The 20,287-nt window shown below is 42.2% G+C and overlaps 1 protein-coding gene across 1 annotated transcript in view; it reads left to right on the forward strand.

The window, feature by feature from the left end:
• The first annotated feature begins 1,471 nt into the window (after window positions 1-1,471).
• LOC121290733 (prostaglandin F2 receptor negative regulator-like) overlaps window positions 1,472-20,287 on the forward strand; it is a 123,592-nt gene continuing 104,776 nt past the window's right edge. Inside the window, exon 1 of the mRNA XM_041211579.1 lies at window positions 1,472-1,725. Within this exon, the coding sequence (XP_041067513.1) occupies window positions 1,653-1,725 (73 nt within the window). The 5' untranslated portion in view covers window positions 1,472-1,652. The remainder of the gene's footprint in view (window positions 1,726-20,287) is intronic.

The following is a 20,287-nucleotide window of genomic DNA, read 5'->3' on the forward strand; positions in this document are numbered from 1 at the left end:
GTTGAGTAGTTGGTTTGGAGACACTTGTTTCTGCAGGTTAGCTGAAGGAATTGTCCGGTTTCCTTTTTGACTGTGGCTTTGCCGACTTGTGACTTGCCTCCAACTACTGAGAAAGACCTTTTTTACCTGCAAGCTTCAGGGATAGCTAGCTGATGTTCTTCAGCTGTGACCTACACAGCACACACTAGCACACCAGAACTAGCAAAGCAGAAAAAGTACACACAGACCAGGTTTGCAGCTGCCTTTTTAACCCCTTTTCTTGTGTATTCCTAGAAGAGAAAAACAAACATGTCTTCCACCCAGAATCTGCTCTCTTTCAACTTAGATCATGTCCACATTCTGAGATATAACTCAACAGGAGATGGTTTCTGCTGAGATAGTAATCAGTCTTCATTGTCCCTGCAACCACAGGAGATTAAAGTTCAGTTTTTTGCATTGCATCTCTTCCTTTGAAGTGTCTATGTCTGAAGTAGCCCTTGATAGCTTTTTCAGTGTGACATTCCATGCTTTCTGGAATAGTTGGTCAAATGTAGTCCAAATAGGAATTTTGCAGCAAGTGGTTATTTTACATTTTCAGCCAGCTTTTGCTTGTATGTCTTTTTTTAAAAAAAAACACTTCTTCTTTTAAAAAGTTCAATATGTCTGTAAGTAATTTGAGCTGTGACCCGCTATTAGGATATAGCATACCATCACAAGAAGGGAAGTAAGTCATGTGATCCCGTCTTTAGTTTCACTTTTGCCTGTGAGCAGAACACAGCACAGCTCTGATAGCTACAAGTGTTTTACCTTTGTATAAATGTTCCCATGTGCCTAATCTCAATAAATGAATGCACAACGTGTTTATACAATCCCTTATGGCTGATTAGTGCCTTTATTTCATTATAAAAACACGACAATACCAGTTTTAAGTATACTAAAACCCAAATTTTATGGATGGATGTAATTTATTAAACACTTTTATTTAATGCCTATATGCTATACAATCCAATCAAAAGTGTGCTAGACAGCAGTAACGTAAATGTCCTTGATGTTTCTTTGTTGTACAACCCACACTGTAGCACCAAGTTAAAGGTTATTGGCCAATGCAACTCTGCATGGTGCTGAGTTACTTTGTTACTGTGTATCGTAACTGGAATACATTGGGCTATGATTTATATTATTATGCACTGTAAACCATAATCTAAATTTAAGCTATAATATAGCATATTGCACAGTCCTCCACAACAAAACTACAGGGCAGTGCCCTGTTTTATACATCGGTGGTTTCGATGCAGGAACGCTGGCTGAACTTATGCATCAAGACGATAAATCATTACACTGCGAAGAAGCTGAAGATAGCAAAGTTACTTCACTACAAAACAATTCTCCAGTGGTCCAGAATTCCTTACCTCAGAAACCATGTGACCGTGTCTAAGTTTGCTCCCACTGAAGCAGCGGGGGAGCAGGTACGGTGCCCCTCCGCTACGTTCACTAACTGGATGGTGATGAATTTAAATGCACGTGGACTAAGTCCGGGCATGATTTTGGCTGAGAATCATTCTGCATACAAACAGGAACATCAAAGGAGAATCAATATTTCATTTTCTTAAAACTCTTGACAATCCTACTCTACCACTTGAAAGCTTAAGCTTTTTTTTGAATAATCTGGTGACATGGCCGAGAGGTACAAATGCTGGCTGCAAACTGCCGGGATTCTTCATTGTCTGATCATAGCAGTGTTATGGGGTGAGTTTAAATAAGACCATTTGCCTGATAATGAGAACGTTAATCAAGTGAAGTGTCGCTTTTAACCGTGTACGGATTGTTTTTCTTTATCATTTTCTCTCTAGGCGCCTTGGGAGAGATGAATATATGCAGTACACATAGGGCTGTAATTAGAAGAAACTCAGAATATGTTATAACCACCAAAAGCTGATTATTATCATACAAAAAAGCTTGGCGCTTTCATTTCAGACTTAAAAAAATGAAGGTTGGTTGCCAGCTCAGATCGGTATATAATATGGCAGTGTTTCCATATTTGGTACATTACTGAGATTGACACATTAGCAGTGGTTTTATTCAATGTTAATTTTCGTGTCATTGTGCTGTCTTTGAAACCGATCTACTGCAGCAATGTTGGAACAAAGTGTTAGTGCTGGCGCAAGTGTAAACTAGCTCCATCTTTGTAGGGATGTTACACAGGAACAGAGTGAACTGACACTACACTAACATTAATATGCCAATACACTGTACGCACTGGGTGATAGCAAGTGATAAGAAGCTGAGATCCTGCAGGAGGTGAGTTGTTAATTTCGTGATCCAACAGAGATCCGTCTGGGATACACCTCTCCAAGCAGTCATTTACAGAGCAGCATTACTGGTAATTGCCCAGGAGCTGGTATCCATTCCCATTCTCTCAGTAGGGAGTGTGCTGCATGGGTGGAGAAGGGGAAATCATAAAAATAAGATTGAAATGGAGGATTTAATTTTTATTATATAATTCTCCCCAAACTATGTGAAATGAGACACAGGACATTACAGTGTCATTGGGAAACTGTAAGTAGCACAGTATAAGGAGAAATGAAAAATACTGAACATGATGCACAAATTATTTGTAGTTGGCACAATAACTCAAAACTGCACTGAACTTACACTCACAGCTGGAGACTCAAAAATAGAAAGCTAGTTGAAATTGAGCTAGCTTAAAAAATGTTACTGTCAACACAGTTTCCATCACCTTGCACTTCAAATAATATAATGTCCCAATAATAACTGAACACAGAAGTGTTGGAAGATGGTCTTTACAGGTCTTGTACATTTTTGTGTCCCTGCATAAGGGTCAGGAGAGATGACTGAATTTATGGTCAAAGAGGTAAGTTTTAATGAGTCTTTGAAGGGAGAGTAGACATAGGAAGGTGGGGAATCTCCATTTTAAAAATTCTTCTCAAGGCCCATTTCTTTGAGAAACTTATGGTCACCTCTACTAAACTCTCCCTTCCAGCAAAGCATTTGTTCTCCTTTCACCAGCTTGTAAAGTGCTTTGGGACATTTATATGATGTATAAATATAAGTTGTTGTATTTACGTAAGGAGTTCTAAGTTGCTTGTTGGTGGCCCTATAAGGGTGCTCGTCCTACTTCTAAGTCTGCGTCTAAGTGCTTCATGCATGAACAAAGCAATTGTGTGGCAGCGTGAGGTGGAGTGGTGTGACTGTGTTAGAATGTTTGTGGCCTTAATTCTCTGGGTGCATGGCGTTAAACCGATGCCATGTCAGATAGCAGGACTCATGTTCAGCAGGATGTACAGCCATCTGGGGAGGAAGCAGCACCTTGGATATGACTGCTGCTATTTCCCAAAGGCTGGACGGTCAAACAAGTTTACCAGCAGGCTGCCTAAGATTAGTCTGCCAGTTGTTTATGTTTGTAAAATCTAACTGTGACTGCTCTTTCCAAATAGTCTCCCAGTCTGCCAAATCTCACAGTGACAGACTCCTTTGACTTGATCCTTAAGGTATCAATGGTACTGATCCTGGAATTCATGAGAGAACATGCTTATGTGACAAAAGTGATGTGTTTTTATTTCAGATTCAGCATGATATTGCCGCCTTTAAATGTATCCTTGTACAGGAGGAGTTAACAAACAGCTTGTTCCCTCACTGCTTTGGGAATTTTGTGCAGATGGATCTGAAGATGTTTCTCACTGCATGGCGTTCCACATTTATATCACTTACAGGCATTTACAGAGCAACATTGGCAATTGCACAGGAGCTGGCATGCTCCCATTCTCTCAGCTGGGAGTATGTAAATTCCCACTGCAAGGCTGCTGGACACCCTCTGCCAGTTGTTGCAGGCTGCTCATGGCAGAATCAAATTTTTATTCATTTATGAGATGTAGGCATTGCTGGCTGGGCCAGCATTTATTGCCCATCCCTAATTGCCTTTGAGAAGGTGGTGGTGAGCTGCCCTATTGAACTGCTGCAGTCCTTCTGCTGTAGTGCTGTTAGGGAGGGAGTTCCAGGATTTTGACCCAGCGACAGTGAAGGAGCAATGATATATTTCCAAGTCAGGATGGTGTGTGGCTTGGAGGGGAAATTCCAGATGGTGGTGTTCCCATGCACCTGATGCCCTAGTGCTTCTAGATGGTAGTGGTCATGGGTTTGGAAGGTGCTCTCTAAAGAGGCTTGGTGAAAGTTCCTGCACTGCATCTCGTAGATGGTACACGCTGCTGCCATTGTGTGTTGGTAATGGAGGAAGTGTTCCATCACACTCTCGACTTGCGCCTTGTAGATGGTGGACAGGCTTTGGAGGCGAGTTACTTACTGCAGGATTGCTAGCCTCTGATCTGTTCTTGTAGCTACAGTATTTATATGTCAGGTTGTGTTTCATTTCTGGTCAATGGTAATCCCCCAGGATGTTGATATCAGGGAATTCAGTGATGGTAATGCCATTGAATGTCAAGGGACGAAGTTTGGATTCTCTCTTGTTGGAGATTGTCATTGCCTGGCACTTGTGTGTTACTTGCCACTTGTCAGCCCAAGCCTGGATATTGTCCAGGTCTTGCTATATTTGGACATGGACTGCTTCAGTATCTGAGGAGTCACGAATGGTTCTGAACATTGTGCAATCATCTGCGACCATCCCCACTTCTGACCTTAGGATGGAAGGAAGGTCATTGATGAAGCAGCTGCATATGGTTGGATCTGGGGCACTATCCTGAGGAACTGGAACTGAGATGATTCACCTCCAACAACCACATCCTCCTTTGTGCTAGGTATGACTCCAAAGGTGTTATTGCAAATGTTGTTTTCTCCTGTGTTAACTCCTATCTTGGGGGAGGCGGTGGCATAGTGGTAATACCACTGGACTAGTAATTCAGAGGCCCAGGCTAATGCTCTGATGAGACAGGTTCAAATCCCAGTACAGCAGCTAAATTTAAATTCAATTAATCTGGAATCAACAGCTAATCTCTGTAATGGTGACCATGAAACCATCGCTGATTGTTGTCAAAGCCCATCTGGTTCACTAATGACCTTTAGGGAAGGAAATCTGCCATCCTTACCTGGTTTGGCCTACATGTGACTCCAGAGCCACAGCAATGTGGTTGACTCTTAAATGTCCTTTGAAATGATCTAGCAAGCCACTAAGTTGAATCAAACCGCTAAAGAAAAGTTAACAGCTAAAATACATATACAAAGGTTAAACGCAGAGAAAGAGAAAAAGGTACTTAAAGATAAAGATTTCAAATCAGCCTCTCTGAGATATCACTGTGGGCTATTGCTTGAATTCCTTCTTTCAGAAGTGAAAGGGTTGAAACTTAAGGTTTGGTTTAGCAGCTGCAATGGCGTCTGTAGTTGAAGAGTTGGAGTTTGCCTTTACAAGTGGACTCAACAAGCAGAACAGGCCTTTGGAGTGAGGCCAGACTCCTGTTTTCACTTTTACTGTACTGCAGGTGGTGGCTCTTGGTAGCCTGATTTAATGCAGCAGTCTGATAACTGTTTCAGGAAACCTTCCTTAGTCTCTTCCTGTTGAGAAGCAGATTCTATTTCAAAGTATTTCACTCATGATGTTCAAAATGGTTCTGCACACCTAACTGGCTGTTCACAGCCAGACTTTATCCAGTTCCAAAACTTAAAATTGCTGCTATCCCAAATTGCTGAAGCTTCCATATTAGGTATTGGGTTAGTCTGGGGGGCATAGTCCCATCCAGTGTCTTTTTAGCCAGGGTAAATAACCCTTTAAAGGTCTCAGCCATTAACTTCCATGGTTTCCATTCTCCCAGGTTTGAGGAGGTAAAAAAGAGCTATTTGCATCTGAAGGGAAGCCACAACGACTTTCTGTTTACCCTGGTGGAAATGCAAATTGAATTTCAAATGTTATCACATATCTGGATATATCTACCTGCAATCTACTTGGAGCCTTCTGAAAGCTTGACCACACTGCAGTGGGAAAGGTCACGTGACTTTTAGCAGCCATCTAAAAAGGAAGAGTAGCTTTTTTACAAAATCTATGATATCACAACTACATGGCTGTGACAAGTGGTGGACAATTAAACAACTCACTGCAGCAGGAAGCTCCATAAATATCCCCATCCTCAATGATGGGGGAATCCAGCACATCAATGCAAAAAATAAGACTGAAGCATTTGCAACAATCTTCAGGCAGAAGTACTGAACAGATGATCCATCTTGACATCCTCCAGAGGTCCCGAACATCACAGATGCCAGTCTTCAGCCAATGTGATTCACTCCACTTGATATCAAGAAATAGCTGAAGGCATTGGATACTACAAAGTCTATGGGCCTGACAACATTCCAGCAATAGTACTGAAGACTTGTACTACAGAACTAGCCATGCTCCTAGTCAAGTTGTTTCAGTACAGCTGCAACACTGACATCTACCCAATAATGTGGAAGATTGCCCAGGCACGTCCTGTCCACAAAAAGCAGGACATATTGAATCTGGCCAATTACCATCCCATCAATCTACTCTCGATGATCATTAAAGTGATGGAATGGGTGGTCGACAGCACTATCAAATGGCGCTTACGTGACAATAATCTGCTAACTGATGCTCAGTTTGGGTTCCACCAGGCCAATCAGCACCTGACCTCATTACAGCCTTGGACAAAAGAGCTGAACTCAAGAGGTGATGTGCGAGTGACTGCCCTTAACATCAAGGCATCAAGGAGTCCTAGCAAAACTGAAGTCAATGGGAATCAAGGGGAAAACTCTGCAGTAGTTGGAGTCTTATCTAGCACAAAGGAAGATGGCTGTGGTTGTTGGAGGTAAATCATTCCAATCCCAGAACATTGCTGCAAGAGTTCCTCAGGGTAGTGTCCTAGGCTCAACCATCTTCAGCTGCTTCAACAATGACCTTCCTTCCATCATAAGGTCAGAAGTGGGGATGTTCGCTGATGATTGCATAATGCTCAACACCACTCGCAACTCCTCAGATACTAATCCAGCCCATGTCCACATATAGCAAGACCCGGACAATATCCAGGCCTAGGCTGACAAGTGGAAGTAACATTCATGCCACACAAGTGCCAGGCAACAGGAGAGAATCTAATCATTGCCCCTTGATATTCAATAGCATTACCATCACTGAATACCCCACTATCAACATCCTGGATGTTACCATTGACCAGAAACTGAACTGGACTAGCCATAAGAATATTGTGGCTACAAGAGCAGGTCAGAGGCTAGCAATCCTGTGGCCAGTAACTCACCTCCTGACTCTCCAAAGCCTGTCCACCATCTGCAAGGCATAAGTCAGGTGTGTGATAGAATACTCTCCATTTGCCTGTATGCTCAAGAAGCTTATCACCATCCAGGACAAAGCAGCCCATTTGATTGGCACCCCATCCACAAACATTCACTTCTTCCACCACAGGCGAACAGCAGCAGCAGTGTATACCATCTACAAGATGCAATGCAAGAACTCACCAAGCCTCCTTAGGCAGCACCTTCCAAACCCATGACCACTATCATCTAGAAGGACAAGGGCAGCAGATGTATGAGAACCCCACCACCTGGAAGTTCCCCTGCAAGCCAAGCGCCAGCCTGACTTCAATGTCACTGGGTCAAAATCATGAAACTCCCGTCCTAACAGCTCACCATCACCTTCTCAAGGGCAATTAGGGATGGGCAATAAATGCTGGCCTAGCTAGTGGCACCCACATCCTGCTAATGAAAAAAAAATATTTAGACCTCACTTTGTGCCTCCACCACTGATACCCATATCCTCGTCCAGTCAATGCTTTCTGAGGAGGACAAGTATATTCTACCTCTCAAACATCTCCACATAACATAAGTGCAGCTTCTGATTTGGTCTAAAATAAGATGAACCTAAGTGTTGGTAGAATGGATTTCTTGGCCTGGCCTGAGCAACCTGTCAGATGTCCGGCCAGTCCTGGTTAAGCTCCATATTGTTCCAGTGTATGTATTACATTTGGGACTCAATGTTTATTAATGATTATTTTCTCATAAATGAGTTATTTGTTTTCATATTTCTGTTGAAGCTACACTGTATTCAACTGCTATGCAGTGTGAAAGATGTTTTTTTCTCCTTGTATTAGGCATCTTAAATGGGCTTGATTTTAAACTCATGGGCGGGAATGCAAGAGATGACCTGTTCCTGAGCAGTAACTTTAACACCTATGTGTTCTATTGTACTATTGTCATTGACATCTTTTGATGATCTGCTTCTATCACTGCTTGTTTGTCCCTACAACCACACCCCCCCCCTCCACCTCTCTGTCTCTCTATCTCTCCGCCCCCCACACACACACCTTAAACCAGCTTATATTTCAGCTCTTTCCCGGACTCGAACTCAAGTTCTGTCGAAGGGTCATGAGGACTCGAAACGTCAACTCTTTTCTTCTCCGCCGATGCTGCCAGACCTGCTGAGTTTTTCCAGGTAATTCTGTTTTTGTTTTGGATTTCCAGCATCCGCAGTTTTTTTGTTTTTATAGCAGAGAGGTTTGGTTGATTTTAATGGATGGGCCTCGTTAACATGCGCATGCTGATGTTTGGATCAAAAAGGCTGATGTCAGCAGGAACTGACTGGTCCAGCCATTAAAATCAGGCATTAGGAAGCTACTGACAGAGGCCCCAGGGAACAGACCCTGCACGAACATAACAACATAAAATAGGTGCAGGGATAAGCCATTTAAATCCATGAGCCTGCTCTGCCATTAGATCATGGCTGATATTCTGCCTAAGCTACACCTTCCCCCCGCCCTCCCCACCACTGTCCCCGTATTCCTTACACTCCCTTCACATCCTAAAATCTATCAATCTCTGACTTGAATATACTTAATGAAAGAGCATCCATAGCTGTCTGGGGTAAAAAATTCCGAAGGTTCAAAGCCACTTCAGTGAAGGGATTTCTCAGCATTTAAGTGATAAATGGCTGTCCCCTTAGTTCTGGATTTCCTAGCCAATGGTAACATCAACCTCTCTGCATCTATTCTGTCTACCCCTGAGGAATTTTATATGTTTCAATCAGATCACCTCTCATTTCTCTAAATTCTCAGGAGTATAGGCCTAGTTTACTCAATCTCTCCTTATAGCACAACCCCCTCATTCCAGACTCTAACCTGGTGAATGTTCCTTCCACTCCCTCTAAGTACAACCTTCCTTAAGTAAGGAGACCAAAGCTGCAGTCACAATAAGGCTCTATGTAATTGTAGTAAGACTTCTTCATCACCCCCAATCTCTTTGTAATAAAGGCTAACAAATATACCATTCCTAATTGCTTGCTATACCTGCATGTTAACTTGCTGTGATTCATGTACAAGAAAATCCAGATTCCTCTGATTACCAACATTTCCCAATCTCTCACCATTTAAACATATTCTGATTTTCAATTTTACCTAACAAGTGGATAATTTTACGTTTCTCCATATTACTTCCCATTTGCCCTGTACAAGGCAAGTGCTCAGGGAGGGGAATCCTAGTCTGGTGTGAGGTGGGGTGGAGGGGGTGGCATTTGAGAAGCCTGTGGCAGTTGAGGCCAAAGTTTCCTGGTGGGGAAATCTTAAAAAATAAACTTAACCTTATTGAGCCCGTCTGTCTGTGAACCTTTTAAATTTTCCACCTCGTCTGCCCTTGACTGTTGTTCCTGGTAAGTAGTGCCATTGTGCAGAAGCCATCACTGCTGCCTTGCTCAGGCCTTATGTTATAATGTCAGATAGGGCCCCACTGGTCTCTTTGGAGATTGGTTTGCATATTTAAAATTGAGCCCACTATGGTTTCTGACTATTGACTATTCTAGTCAAAGAGGTGCTGACCACTAATGGCTCACCTTTGGGTCATTAGGTTACACCGCTACCAAGGTTTGCTGCCTTTATGATGGGAGCTAAAGGGGTTAAATTATAAAGACAGATTACTTAAACTAAACTTTGTACCCCCTTGAATACAGAAGATTAACGGGTGGTATAATCGAAGGATTTAAGTTAAAGGAGTTGTTAGGATAGAAGAGAGAAACTATTTCTTCTGATTGGCAAGACGGCATAAGCTTAAAAGTAGAATCGTTCACGGCTAATGTGAGAACATGCTTCTTTACTGAAAGTCTGGAACCACCTCCTCAAAAACCTGTTGAGGCTAGATCAATGGAATATTAGAAAACAGGGATTGCTAGATTTTTGTTAGACATGGACATTAAGGGTTATGGAATCAAGGTGGGTAGCTGCAGTTCAGGTACAGATCTGCCAAGATCTCATTAAATGGCAGAACAGACTTGAACAGCCTACTTGTGTTCCTATGTTCCTAGCAAGTGACACTGAGTTTTAAATGCTGTATTCCTAAACTAGAACGATGGTAAAGAAGGTTTCAAAGAAACTTGGCAAAAGCCAGGTCACTAAAGAAGTGATTTGAATGTTAACAGCGTTCTTCATTATACATCATTATACAAAGAGATTTTTTTGGGGGGCAAGGGGTTTACTAACAGGATTAGAACCATTCTGCTGCTATAAGCATAGCTGACATATATCATAAGCCTCAAGATAAAAAGTGGCTGAAGCTGTCAGTTCAAAGCTGTGCTGCATAAAGAGAAGGAATCTGCAATTTTTAATGAATGCACACATAAGCAGAAGAAATCTGCTGCAGGAAACAGCTACGTTGGACATATATGAAAGCAGAATGTAATTATAAAATTACAGAATGGCAGTTAAGTATTTCCTTCTTTTGTGGTTTGCGCTTAGATATGGAACTTTGTGAAAATTTGAACATTAGTGAATCAAAGTGACAGACATTCCTGACTGTATAAAAAGTTCACTCTTTATGTCCATAATAGATATTATAGCAGGAATTGCCTAAGTTGTGTGGCCACATAGATGCATACCATGAAACCTGGGAGGCCACATATATCTTTAAATAGGTATATGTAGATAAATATAACTATTTAATAACAATATTTGTACTAATCTGGAAATATCTGAACTTGCTGATGCTAACTGTTTGGTGTTCTGATTTGGGATTTATCCATCAATGAGACAACAGCATTAAGAAGTTTTCTTTCCAAACCTCCAGACCCACAAAATCCAAACAAAGTTAACTCACAAATTGAAAATATAAATGTAAATAGGATTGAATTACATTGGTTTTGAAGACACATTGTTCTGTAGTTTGCAAATCTCTACCCTATAATTACTTTGCTGTAAGACTACTTGATGCAGATCAAGGTTCCAAACGATGCCAGGACACAGGCAGAAGCAAGTTTTCGCCAGTATCAGGAGAAATCCTTGCACCCCTGGGATTTATTGGACCTGTATTACTCACCATTGTTTACCGTTGTTACCCCTTTGAAGCTAACAGTGTAGCATGGCAACAACAGGATTTAGTGCATACACACATTGACGCCGAATCCTGAAGTTGTGGGCTGTCACTCACTCTGCCACAGACTGAATTGTGGATACTACTGCCACCCCATGCCCCTACCTTACCTACCATTTACAGCCATCAGTGAAATCAGTTAATGTAACGAGAACTTCCCCTTTCTGCTCTCACTGGGCTGTTAGATACAGGAGTAAAAGTTAATCCTTACTTGTTTAATAAGGTGTAGCTGGGTTTTAACGGCAATCTTAGTAACTATTGCTGCAGAACAGATCTGGCCCTGAAAAGATTATTTGCTATCTGTGGAGTGTTGTCAAATGTCTTCATTATGATTAAATAGATTTTTTAGAACTAAATGTATTATATTTTTAAGTATTAAAGTTTTTTCATGACATTTCAGCTTCTACTTCCACCCTATGTGTGTGTGTAGCAATCTGAATCTTGCTCCATGAAACATTTTTAAAAATGTTTGATTTAATTTGATTTTAGTGCTTTTCAATTCCTGGTTGTCTTCCTGTAAGAATTCTTAAATGTGATTGGTTGCTTGGGCAGCTCGATGACATCATTGTACCTCCACACTGGGAATCTCCATTAAAGAATGCTACAATCTGCTGCATGGTGAGAAAGGTAACATTCTTACCATAAAGCTCACTAGATCTCTTAGCAAGGCTTTCTTAGAGCTCAGTGGTAGGCATCCTTGCTTCACTATTGACTGTAAAATCTGATAAAGGGATGGTAAGTCAGCTCAGAATACAAAAGCACACATGATGCTTTCTGTATCAATGACATTGCTACAATTACAAATACTTTGCATTATGTTGGCTTATTTTTCCAGCCTCAGTAGTTTTGGCAATGTCCCATCATCGCAGGCTACCGAGAATGAGTAGCCAAATGCATTCAGAGAACCAGTAAAGCCAAAAGTAGTCTTCACAGCGCACTTCCCTTCATCCCAGCAACTCACATTCTCAGCAACAGCACAGTCAGCATAGCATGGCTAAGGGATGCATTCAGTGCAGGCTTCAAAGGGATTGGCAAACTGTTTGCTCATGTCCATGTTACCTGTGTTTCCTAAGGATGTAAAGCTCAGTGCAGCTCCCTGGAAATGAATGAGCACGAATATGATACTCATTTTCACAGCAACCAGTTTGGGTGCACAACTAGATCTTTTACAAGAGTGTATGATCTAGATGTCCACAAATGTAGACTAACCAGCTGTGGAGCATGGCTTCTCCCAGACACCTGCTTACATGTTGCATATGGCATCATTACCCTGAGAGCATAGCTACAGCATGTGTCACCTTAGCTTAGAGTGTCATCCATGGCTCAGTTTGTTGCATTCACACTTGTGAATCACAAGTACTGAGGGAGTGATGCACTTTTGAAGTTGCTGCCTTTCAGATAAGATATTAAAGTGAAGCCCCATCTGCTTGCTTGGGCGGGTGTAAAAGATCCCAGGGCACTTTTTCTGAAGAAGGTCAGCGGAGTTATCCCGGTGTCCTGGCCAATATTTATCTCTCAAACAACGTGATAATCTGGTCATGATCCCATTGTTATTTGTGGGAATTTACTGAGTGCATGTTGACTGCTGCATTTCCTACATTACAACAGTGACTACAGTTCAGGAGTACTTCACCTGCTGCAAAGTGCTTTAAGGTGTCCAGTGGTTATGAAAAGTGTTATATAAATGCAAATCTGTTTTCTTTTTTTAAGCGTCTACAACATAGTTGATGTGCCAAGTGCAAGAAGCAGTTAAGGTCAATTTTGATTCTTGTGGGGGACTTCTATCACCATCATTTCCTCTCTAGTCACTTGCATAAGATTGGAACACTGGTTTCATAGGTGAGATAGATTGATGCAATATCTTTGCAGGATAGTAAAGAGATAGTATGCTACGTGGAAAGTTAAGTACCAACTGAAACTAGTTTAATCTGGTTTTGGCTATATATACACAAATAGCTGTAAGAGGGTGCTGTTACCCAATACAATTGACACATGTTTTTCCTATAACAGCAGGATGGCCAGCTTTTTACAGGCAACTTGGATCAATGAAATTCTACAGGAATATTGCTGTTAACTGTTAAGAATCACACGGCAACCACAGCTCCAGTGAATAATAGGAGCTTGCCTGTAAGCTGCCGGGCAGTATCAGCAGTAGCATAAGAAAAGCATAAAGGACAGTCATAATTTTTCCTGATGTATTTCACAGTAACAATGTTTGAGACCAACTGAAGAATGTTTCAGTGATCTATTTAAGATGCTGGGTGTCAATCAATAATACTTCATTATCAGCAGTCACATGCTCAGGCCCCTCTTTATCTTTCTCATCGTCTGCAGGCTGTACTTCACTGATGTTCTTGCATGTTGATGCCTCTCTCAATTGTAATATTATGAGAAACATACAAATACTATCCTGGACACTTTCCATGGTGCTCTATAAAGTGCCTACCACCCCCCCTCTTTCTGTGACCTAGGCAATTCAGTTGTTGCTTCAAAACTCCAAATCGCTGCTCAGTGAGCACTCCTGTTTTGGCAAGGGCCCCATTGTATTGCTACTCAGCCTTGTTGGTTGACATGGCAACTGGTGTAATCAGCAATGGTCAAAGAGGATAGCTGGAATTCCCCAGAAGCCATCCATCCAGCTTGCTGTTACCAGGGAACAGATCCAGTGTTGACATTGTCACAAACGAAGAGTTAAAGCAGCCTCTGAAACCTGGCATCAACAAAGAGCATGCTTAACTTGACCCGACGCACTATTGGTACTCTAATATCCTTTTTGCAGATTTATATGGCATGGCTTAAGGTGATAGAGCCCACATTTCAAAGAAGATTTGCTGTCTGGATATCTGCTCCTGTGGCTTCACGCCAAAGTCCACAGAGCCAGTTTTGTGTCATAGAGGAGGTTAGATGACCTTTGCTGCAATAGGAAAAGATCACTCTTATCCAATCCCCTGTGACTGCTCAAAATGTCCCTGAAAAATAGCATTACAGAACTGTGGTTACTTAGAGAGGCACAGGCAGATCTGTACTGACTGAATTGCCCATTCAACTTGCATTACAAAACAGAACAACTGAAAGAGCAGGCATACATGGATAGTTTATTCTGAGACGTAGATGTGCTCCTGTGGTGTCCAATGCCAGAGACTTTCAGGGTGCTATGTGGTCTGCACACCCTTTCAGCCCTCTGCTTTCTGTACCCGTTAACTCAATGCAAACAGATTTCAGCATTGGTGCTCATGCTGTAAACTGTGCAGAATTGTTAACCTGGAATTATTTTAACCCCTTGCAAAATAAGCATTAGAGAATAAGTAGAATACTTCACTACAGATCAGGGAAAGGCAGCACTTTACTGACGATCAGGGGGTTCGGGGGAGACAACACTTTACTACAGAATGGCGGGGGAGAACAATACTTTACTGCAGATCAGGGGCTATAGTACTTTACTGCAGATAGGGGGGGTGGGGGTGCAATACTTTACTACCAATTGGGGTGGGGGACCAATAGTTTACTACAGATTGGGGTGGGGGGACAACACTTTACTACAGATTGGGGGAAAACACTTCACTACAGATCGGAGTGAGGGGTCAACACTTTACTACAGGGAAAAGCCACGCTTTACTACAGATCAGAGGAGGCCAGCACTTCACTACATATCAGAGGAGGACAACATTTTGCTGCCAATCAGAGTGAGGAAATAACTGTGCTACAAAGGAATTATATATAACACTAGCAATGATAAAAGGCCATCAGAAAATTTGGCTCCAATTTAGAAGAGAGAGAGAGAGACTCTGCTTGCAGTGGGCACTTCTAACTCAATTTTCTTTTATTCTTTTATCACTAGCTGTGTGTGTGTTAAATTGAAAATGTAACAAAGTTTGGCTCCAATTTGGAAGAGAGAGAGAGTGACTCTGCTTGCAGTGTGCACTTCTGACTCAATTTTCTTTTATTCTTTTATCACCAGCTGTGTGTGTTAAATCGAAAATGTAACGAAGAACTTAATCCCAGGAGAGGTGGGGAAAACACATTATGGTGCATTACCTTTCCCCTTGTTCCACATTTTATGGTCCATTATTCCTGTTTAACTGCTGTTGTACAATAGTCTCTAGTGACATCCTTTAATAATCAAATATCGGAGTTCCTGAGGTAATGCAACGTTTTATATACTGAAATCATGTGTGAATATTTAATTAATGATGTGCCACTTTGTCCAGATAAACATTAAAAATGGCAGATCACTAAAGGTTCCTTTAGTCCGGAGCCTCTCAATTTTGTCGAAAGGGAGATTTTAATCCAGTTCATTCAATATTAACAGGGTGGCTGGTTAAAATTATTGCAAAGTATATCCTGCACCATTCTCACTGTCTTCCCTAACCCTAACTTTATGGTGTTGGTCGTCTTTTAACTGTGCATTTATTTAGTTTGCTGAGGTGCTTGCCAGATCATAGAATCGTGGAATGGTACAGCACAGAAAAAGGCCATTCAGCCCATCATGCCTGTGCCAGTGGTTGGGCCTCAGGAATGCATGCAAATAAGGGGTCCCGTGAGGTAATTAGCACCCCAATGCTATATTAACGCGACTTTACAGAAGCCCTGTCCAGCACCTAACCCTCCGGGAAAATTTAGTGGGATTGGTTCCTCAGAGCCAGTGATGCACTATTTAACGGGGTACTCACCTGCAGATAATTGGATCACAGAATTTAAATGTCATTCATATTGCAAGGCGGGTTTCCAATTTTCGGAGTGCTTTTCTCACATTGTTTTGTGTTATAAATACAATCAACACCAAGAGTCTATTAGAAGACAGCAGCTGAGGGAGAGGTGCTTAGAGGAGACCATATGAAGCTAGTCACCAGCCATGGACATTTCAAGGATTACAACATGACATTACAACAACAGCAACCTTGCTGAGGTCCCGAGGGGAGCATCTCATAAAAGTAGTAATTGCCTTCCATTTATTTCTCACCAAAATGTTAACCCAAATTTCTTTCTTACACAGGATGGATAGGCCAAATGTCACTTTCTGGCAACTATCTGTAGAGCAGTGCATCAGAAGGCTGCAGTTTTCCAAGCAGACCTTTGAAATCTCTTGTTACAGGACAGGCTACCTGCTCGATCAGAGGGCAGTGGAGTGGGGAACTGGGGGGTTGGTGGTGGGGAGGGTGAAGGAGGTGGCTTCATGCTTCGCTAGCAGCTGTCATATTCGCCATAATCCTCAACTTCTTTTCCGCTGGTTCCTTCCCATCTGCTACAGAGGGGACGTGTCCTGCATCTCCCAGTCCGCAGTCCACTCCTGGAGTAAGCAGGTCACCAATGCCTTGCTTGCTTAGGCTAGGCAGCATATCACCTTCCTTGACTTCAGCAATCAACACGAGCATGCTCGAGGATTTGTAGCAGTGGCCAGGATTTCTTCACTTCCAGGGTTTCAGTGACTGCACGCATGTTGCTGTCTGGGCATCAGAACACCAGCCAGAAGTCTTAGTGACCTGCTTATTTCTCTGACCTGAAATCAAAGCCCCTCTGTGTTACTAGTCCTTGTTACGTCCTTCATAACTCCCACATTTCTGCACTAAGGAACATTGAAATCATTTAGGCAACTTCTATATCACTGACGTTCTGACAATACAGACTCAGAAGCTGCTATGAAATTACGCGGCAGAACAAGGTGCCGAATGTGCTGATGGTGATGGATTTAATTTCTAACACAACATTTCTCTTCCATTCAATGTTTATCATGTGCAAATCCCTAATGCCTTTCCTTTGCATGACTGCTTGTGCCTGTGAGGATCCAGCAGCAGCCTATTCACCTTGGCTGCTGTTGGGCCAGACTGACCCAGTTGACTTGCTGGTGCTGTAGCATATATTGATGGAGAAGATGGCGATGAGCAGATGTGACCATACCACTGCCAATCCTTCGGGGATGGTGCTCTTCAGTTCTACTGATCTGCCTGAGAGCAGATTACAGAAGAGAAGTGACTCCTTGAAGAACTCTTAACCATATGGTCCACCAATCTGTTCAGGCTGAGCATGTGTCTCTCCAAGGTGGAGCCCAAAACCTGCCTAAGATTCCACCAAAGCTCCAAAGGCTGGTGGCGTTGACTGTTGTTGTGAGGGTCCAGCTGCATTCTTCCTGGCAATGGCCTCACTCTCCAAGCTAGACTGCAGGGTGCTGATGCCATGTGAGATGAAACCATGCAGGTTGGAAATGGACACCTTCATACTTTTGGCCATAATGTTGAAACTCCTTGACAGGTCTTCCAATACCCTGAAAGAGACAACTGGTTTTAATTTCTTCAGTGCCTCTGAAGATCTTATTTTCACCATGTCCTCTGACAAGCTCTGTCTTAGGCTGATCCTGCAGCTAGTTGGTGTTTCAACACATGCAAATCACCCTAGTCACTTTAACCCATGTGGATTACCAGTGTCTGTGCTGTTGGTTGCGAGCGATGGAGCAGCTGATGAGCATTGTCTTCCTCTGAGGTGTCTTTTCCAAGAAGCTCTTGCCATTGAGAAGGACCTAGAGGAAAGGGGCAAGAGTTAGGATGGCATTAAGACACTGCACATTTGCGGGTGATAGATTTCAGAATGCAGCTTGAAGTTGTCAAGCTTGCTGAATATTTGCTGAGATAAATTAAGGATCCCAAGCATGCAACCTTGCTCAAATAGGCTGATAGTCTCATCTTTCCTGATGTGCATGACTCTGGCCAGGCCATTAAGGTCCAGAGTTTCCTGCTCAATTTGGCTGAGAGCTGTAAAGCTCGGTGCTACTATCTTTGGTCTTGCTGCCTGGGCGATGTGCAGGGCTTGTGCCTGTTGTGAGAGCTGGTGAAGAAGCAAAACAGAATGAGGATGAATGTAAAGCCAATTCTGTAGAGTATGCGAAGGATTTAGTGGTTGTGTAAGTGCTAGAATGTGAGAAGAGAATGGTATTAGTGCGTGGTGTGAAGGGTGCAAAGGAAGAGATAAATGTGTTTTGAATGAGAGGCTGATGTTAAAGTGTGTCCTTGTGATTGTACGGTGAAGAATCTGTCAGAGGTGAAAGAGAATTGTTGAGAGTGTTATGATCCCCTTGGGAATCCGCAATTAAAAGAACCAAATTGACTGAACAACCCTCAAATGAAGAAATTACAGAGAAGATTTCACATTTTATAAATTTTACTTTAATATGAATTGGAATCAATGTAACTTAAACATAAATTAACAAGCAAAGCACAGTTAGTACTAATTGTAAAGTACACATAGAATAGCAGATACAACAAAGGCTATCTCAGCGCCTTACTGGGCAGTCCATTTTGCCTGTATGGTAAGAATTTCAGCCATAAGCTTTGATTTTCCTTGGATAGAGTTCCCATTCCTTTCCTTCAAGGGCTTAGCCGATTTGCCGCAGGCAGCAGCTTCTGCAAAAACAGGATTCTGCCTGTGCAATCTTCTACACAATGGCGCACTTCTTTCTGGAACATTTTCAACCCTCAGCTCCTGCCAGTTGTGGTAGTGTGGATCTATCAGAACTGCCTTTACCTTTGCACAGTATGGCTGATTCACTCGAAAGTGAAAGAAACAGCAGCAGCAGTCCTAAATGTGCTTTCTGACCACTCAGGAATCCAATTCTCCTCTTTCTTCTTTGCCTGTCTGTTACCCAACCTCTGTATTTTAAGTTTCTTCCTTGTTAGTACCACTTCTAGGGCAAGGACGAGTATTTTTTATTATCCAAAAATTATAATTGATTCCTTTGCAAGTAATACAAACTCTTTAAAGTCCTTTTCAAACATTTTTTAAAAACAGATTCCCCAAAGTTTTAAAGTAATTACAAATTTTCCTTACTGTTAATGCTTCCAGGTCAAAGGCACAGTGGTTGGATGGGGATAACAGGAGTGTTGCCATGTGTTAACATGGAACAATGAAGAGCTGTACTCACCCTTGTTGCTGTTGTGGGGTTATTGAATCTCTTCTTACACTAAACCAAGGTTCTGCTGCTGGCACTGACCCTGTCTGTCAACTCTGCCCAAGCCTGTTGGATAATGGATTCTCATGCAGGCACATGGAAACAGTACTTCTATCCTTGCCCTCCACAAGGAACTCCAGAGAAACATTAGAAAATGCTGAGGCAGTCTTGCAATTCATCACTATGAAGATAATTTTATCTCTGCACTGTTGCAAAGAAATCTGACATCAGGAAATGCCACCTCACATTAACCTCCACTTTGAATAGGTCTCTGGAGACCCACGAAATACTGAACCGCAAATACGAGCAAGCTGACCATTTTCCAGATCAGTCAGATGGGCAGCCTTTCAATCTTACATAACTGAGACCCAGCATGGTGTCACAGGGCTTGCTACTTATCCCACCGCGGCCTGTCTGATTCCTGTCCCAAGTTAAAATCAGGGTTCAAGTCATAGAAATGAGAACTAATCACAACTCTCTTGTGTGGCAGTCTATCAGACACCTGTGCAATACAAATTAATGGATAAATTCCTAATCGCCTTTGACAAATTAGCATAATCCACACTTTTATGTGATTTACACTGAGATGCAGAAATCACTCAGGGATAGTAACAGCTGCCAGTACTGATACCAAATAATGCTTTTCTGCAATAAGGCAATCAATTATTTAAGCCTCAAAATTTGGAAGGAACATTTTCTACAATGTTCGAAGACATATTTTTCTAATACAACTTCGCCCAGGATTCTGTTGTGAAGAAGATGTTGCAGAAGAACGTAGAGGGGTCTCGCCTCTACTGTAGCCAGCAATGTTGTGCTCTTGGAGTTCGCCACAATCCTTTCATTATTACTGCATTTCCATAATTTTAAGATCACGTACTGATTGTTAGCAGCAGTCTCAGGCAATAGCCCCAGGGTAGATGAGTTAAGGGCACAGGTAGACACATGGCAGCAGGATGTCATTGCTATAACGGAGACCTGGCTAAACGAGGGACAAAACTGGCAGCTTAATATCCCTGGTTATAGAGTCTTCAGACATGA

Source organism: Carcharodon carcharias, chromosome 18, assembly GCF_017639515.1.
Source record: "Carcharodon carcharias isolate sCarCar2 chromosome 18, sCarCar2.pri, whole genome shotgun sequence".
Lineage (NCBI taxonomy): Eukaryota > Metazoa > Chordata > Chondrichthyes > Lamniformes > Lamnidae > Carcharodon > Carcharodon carcharias.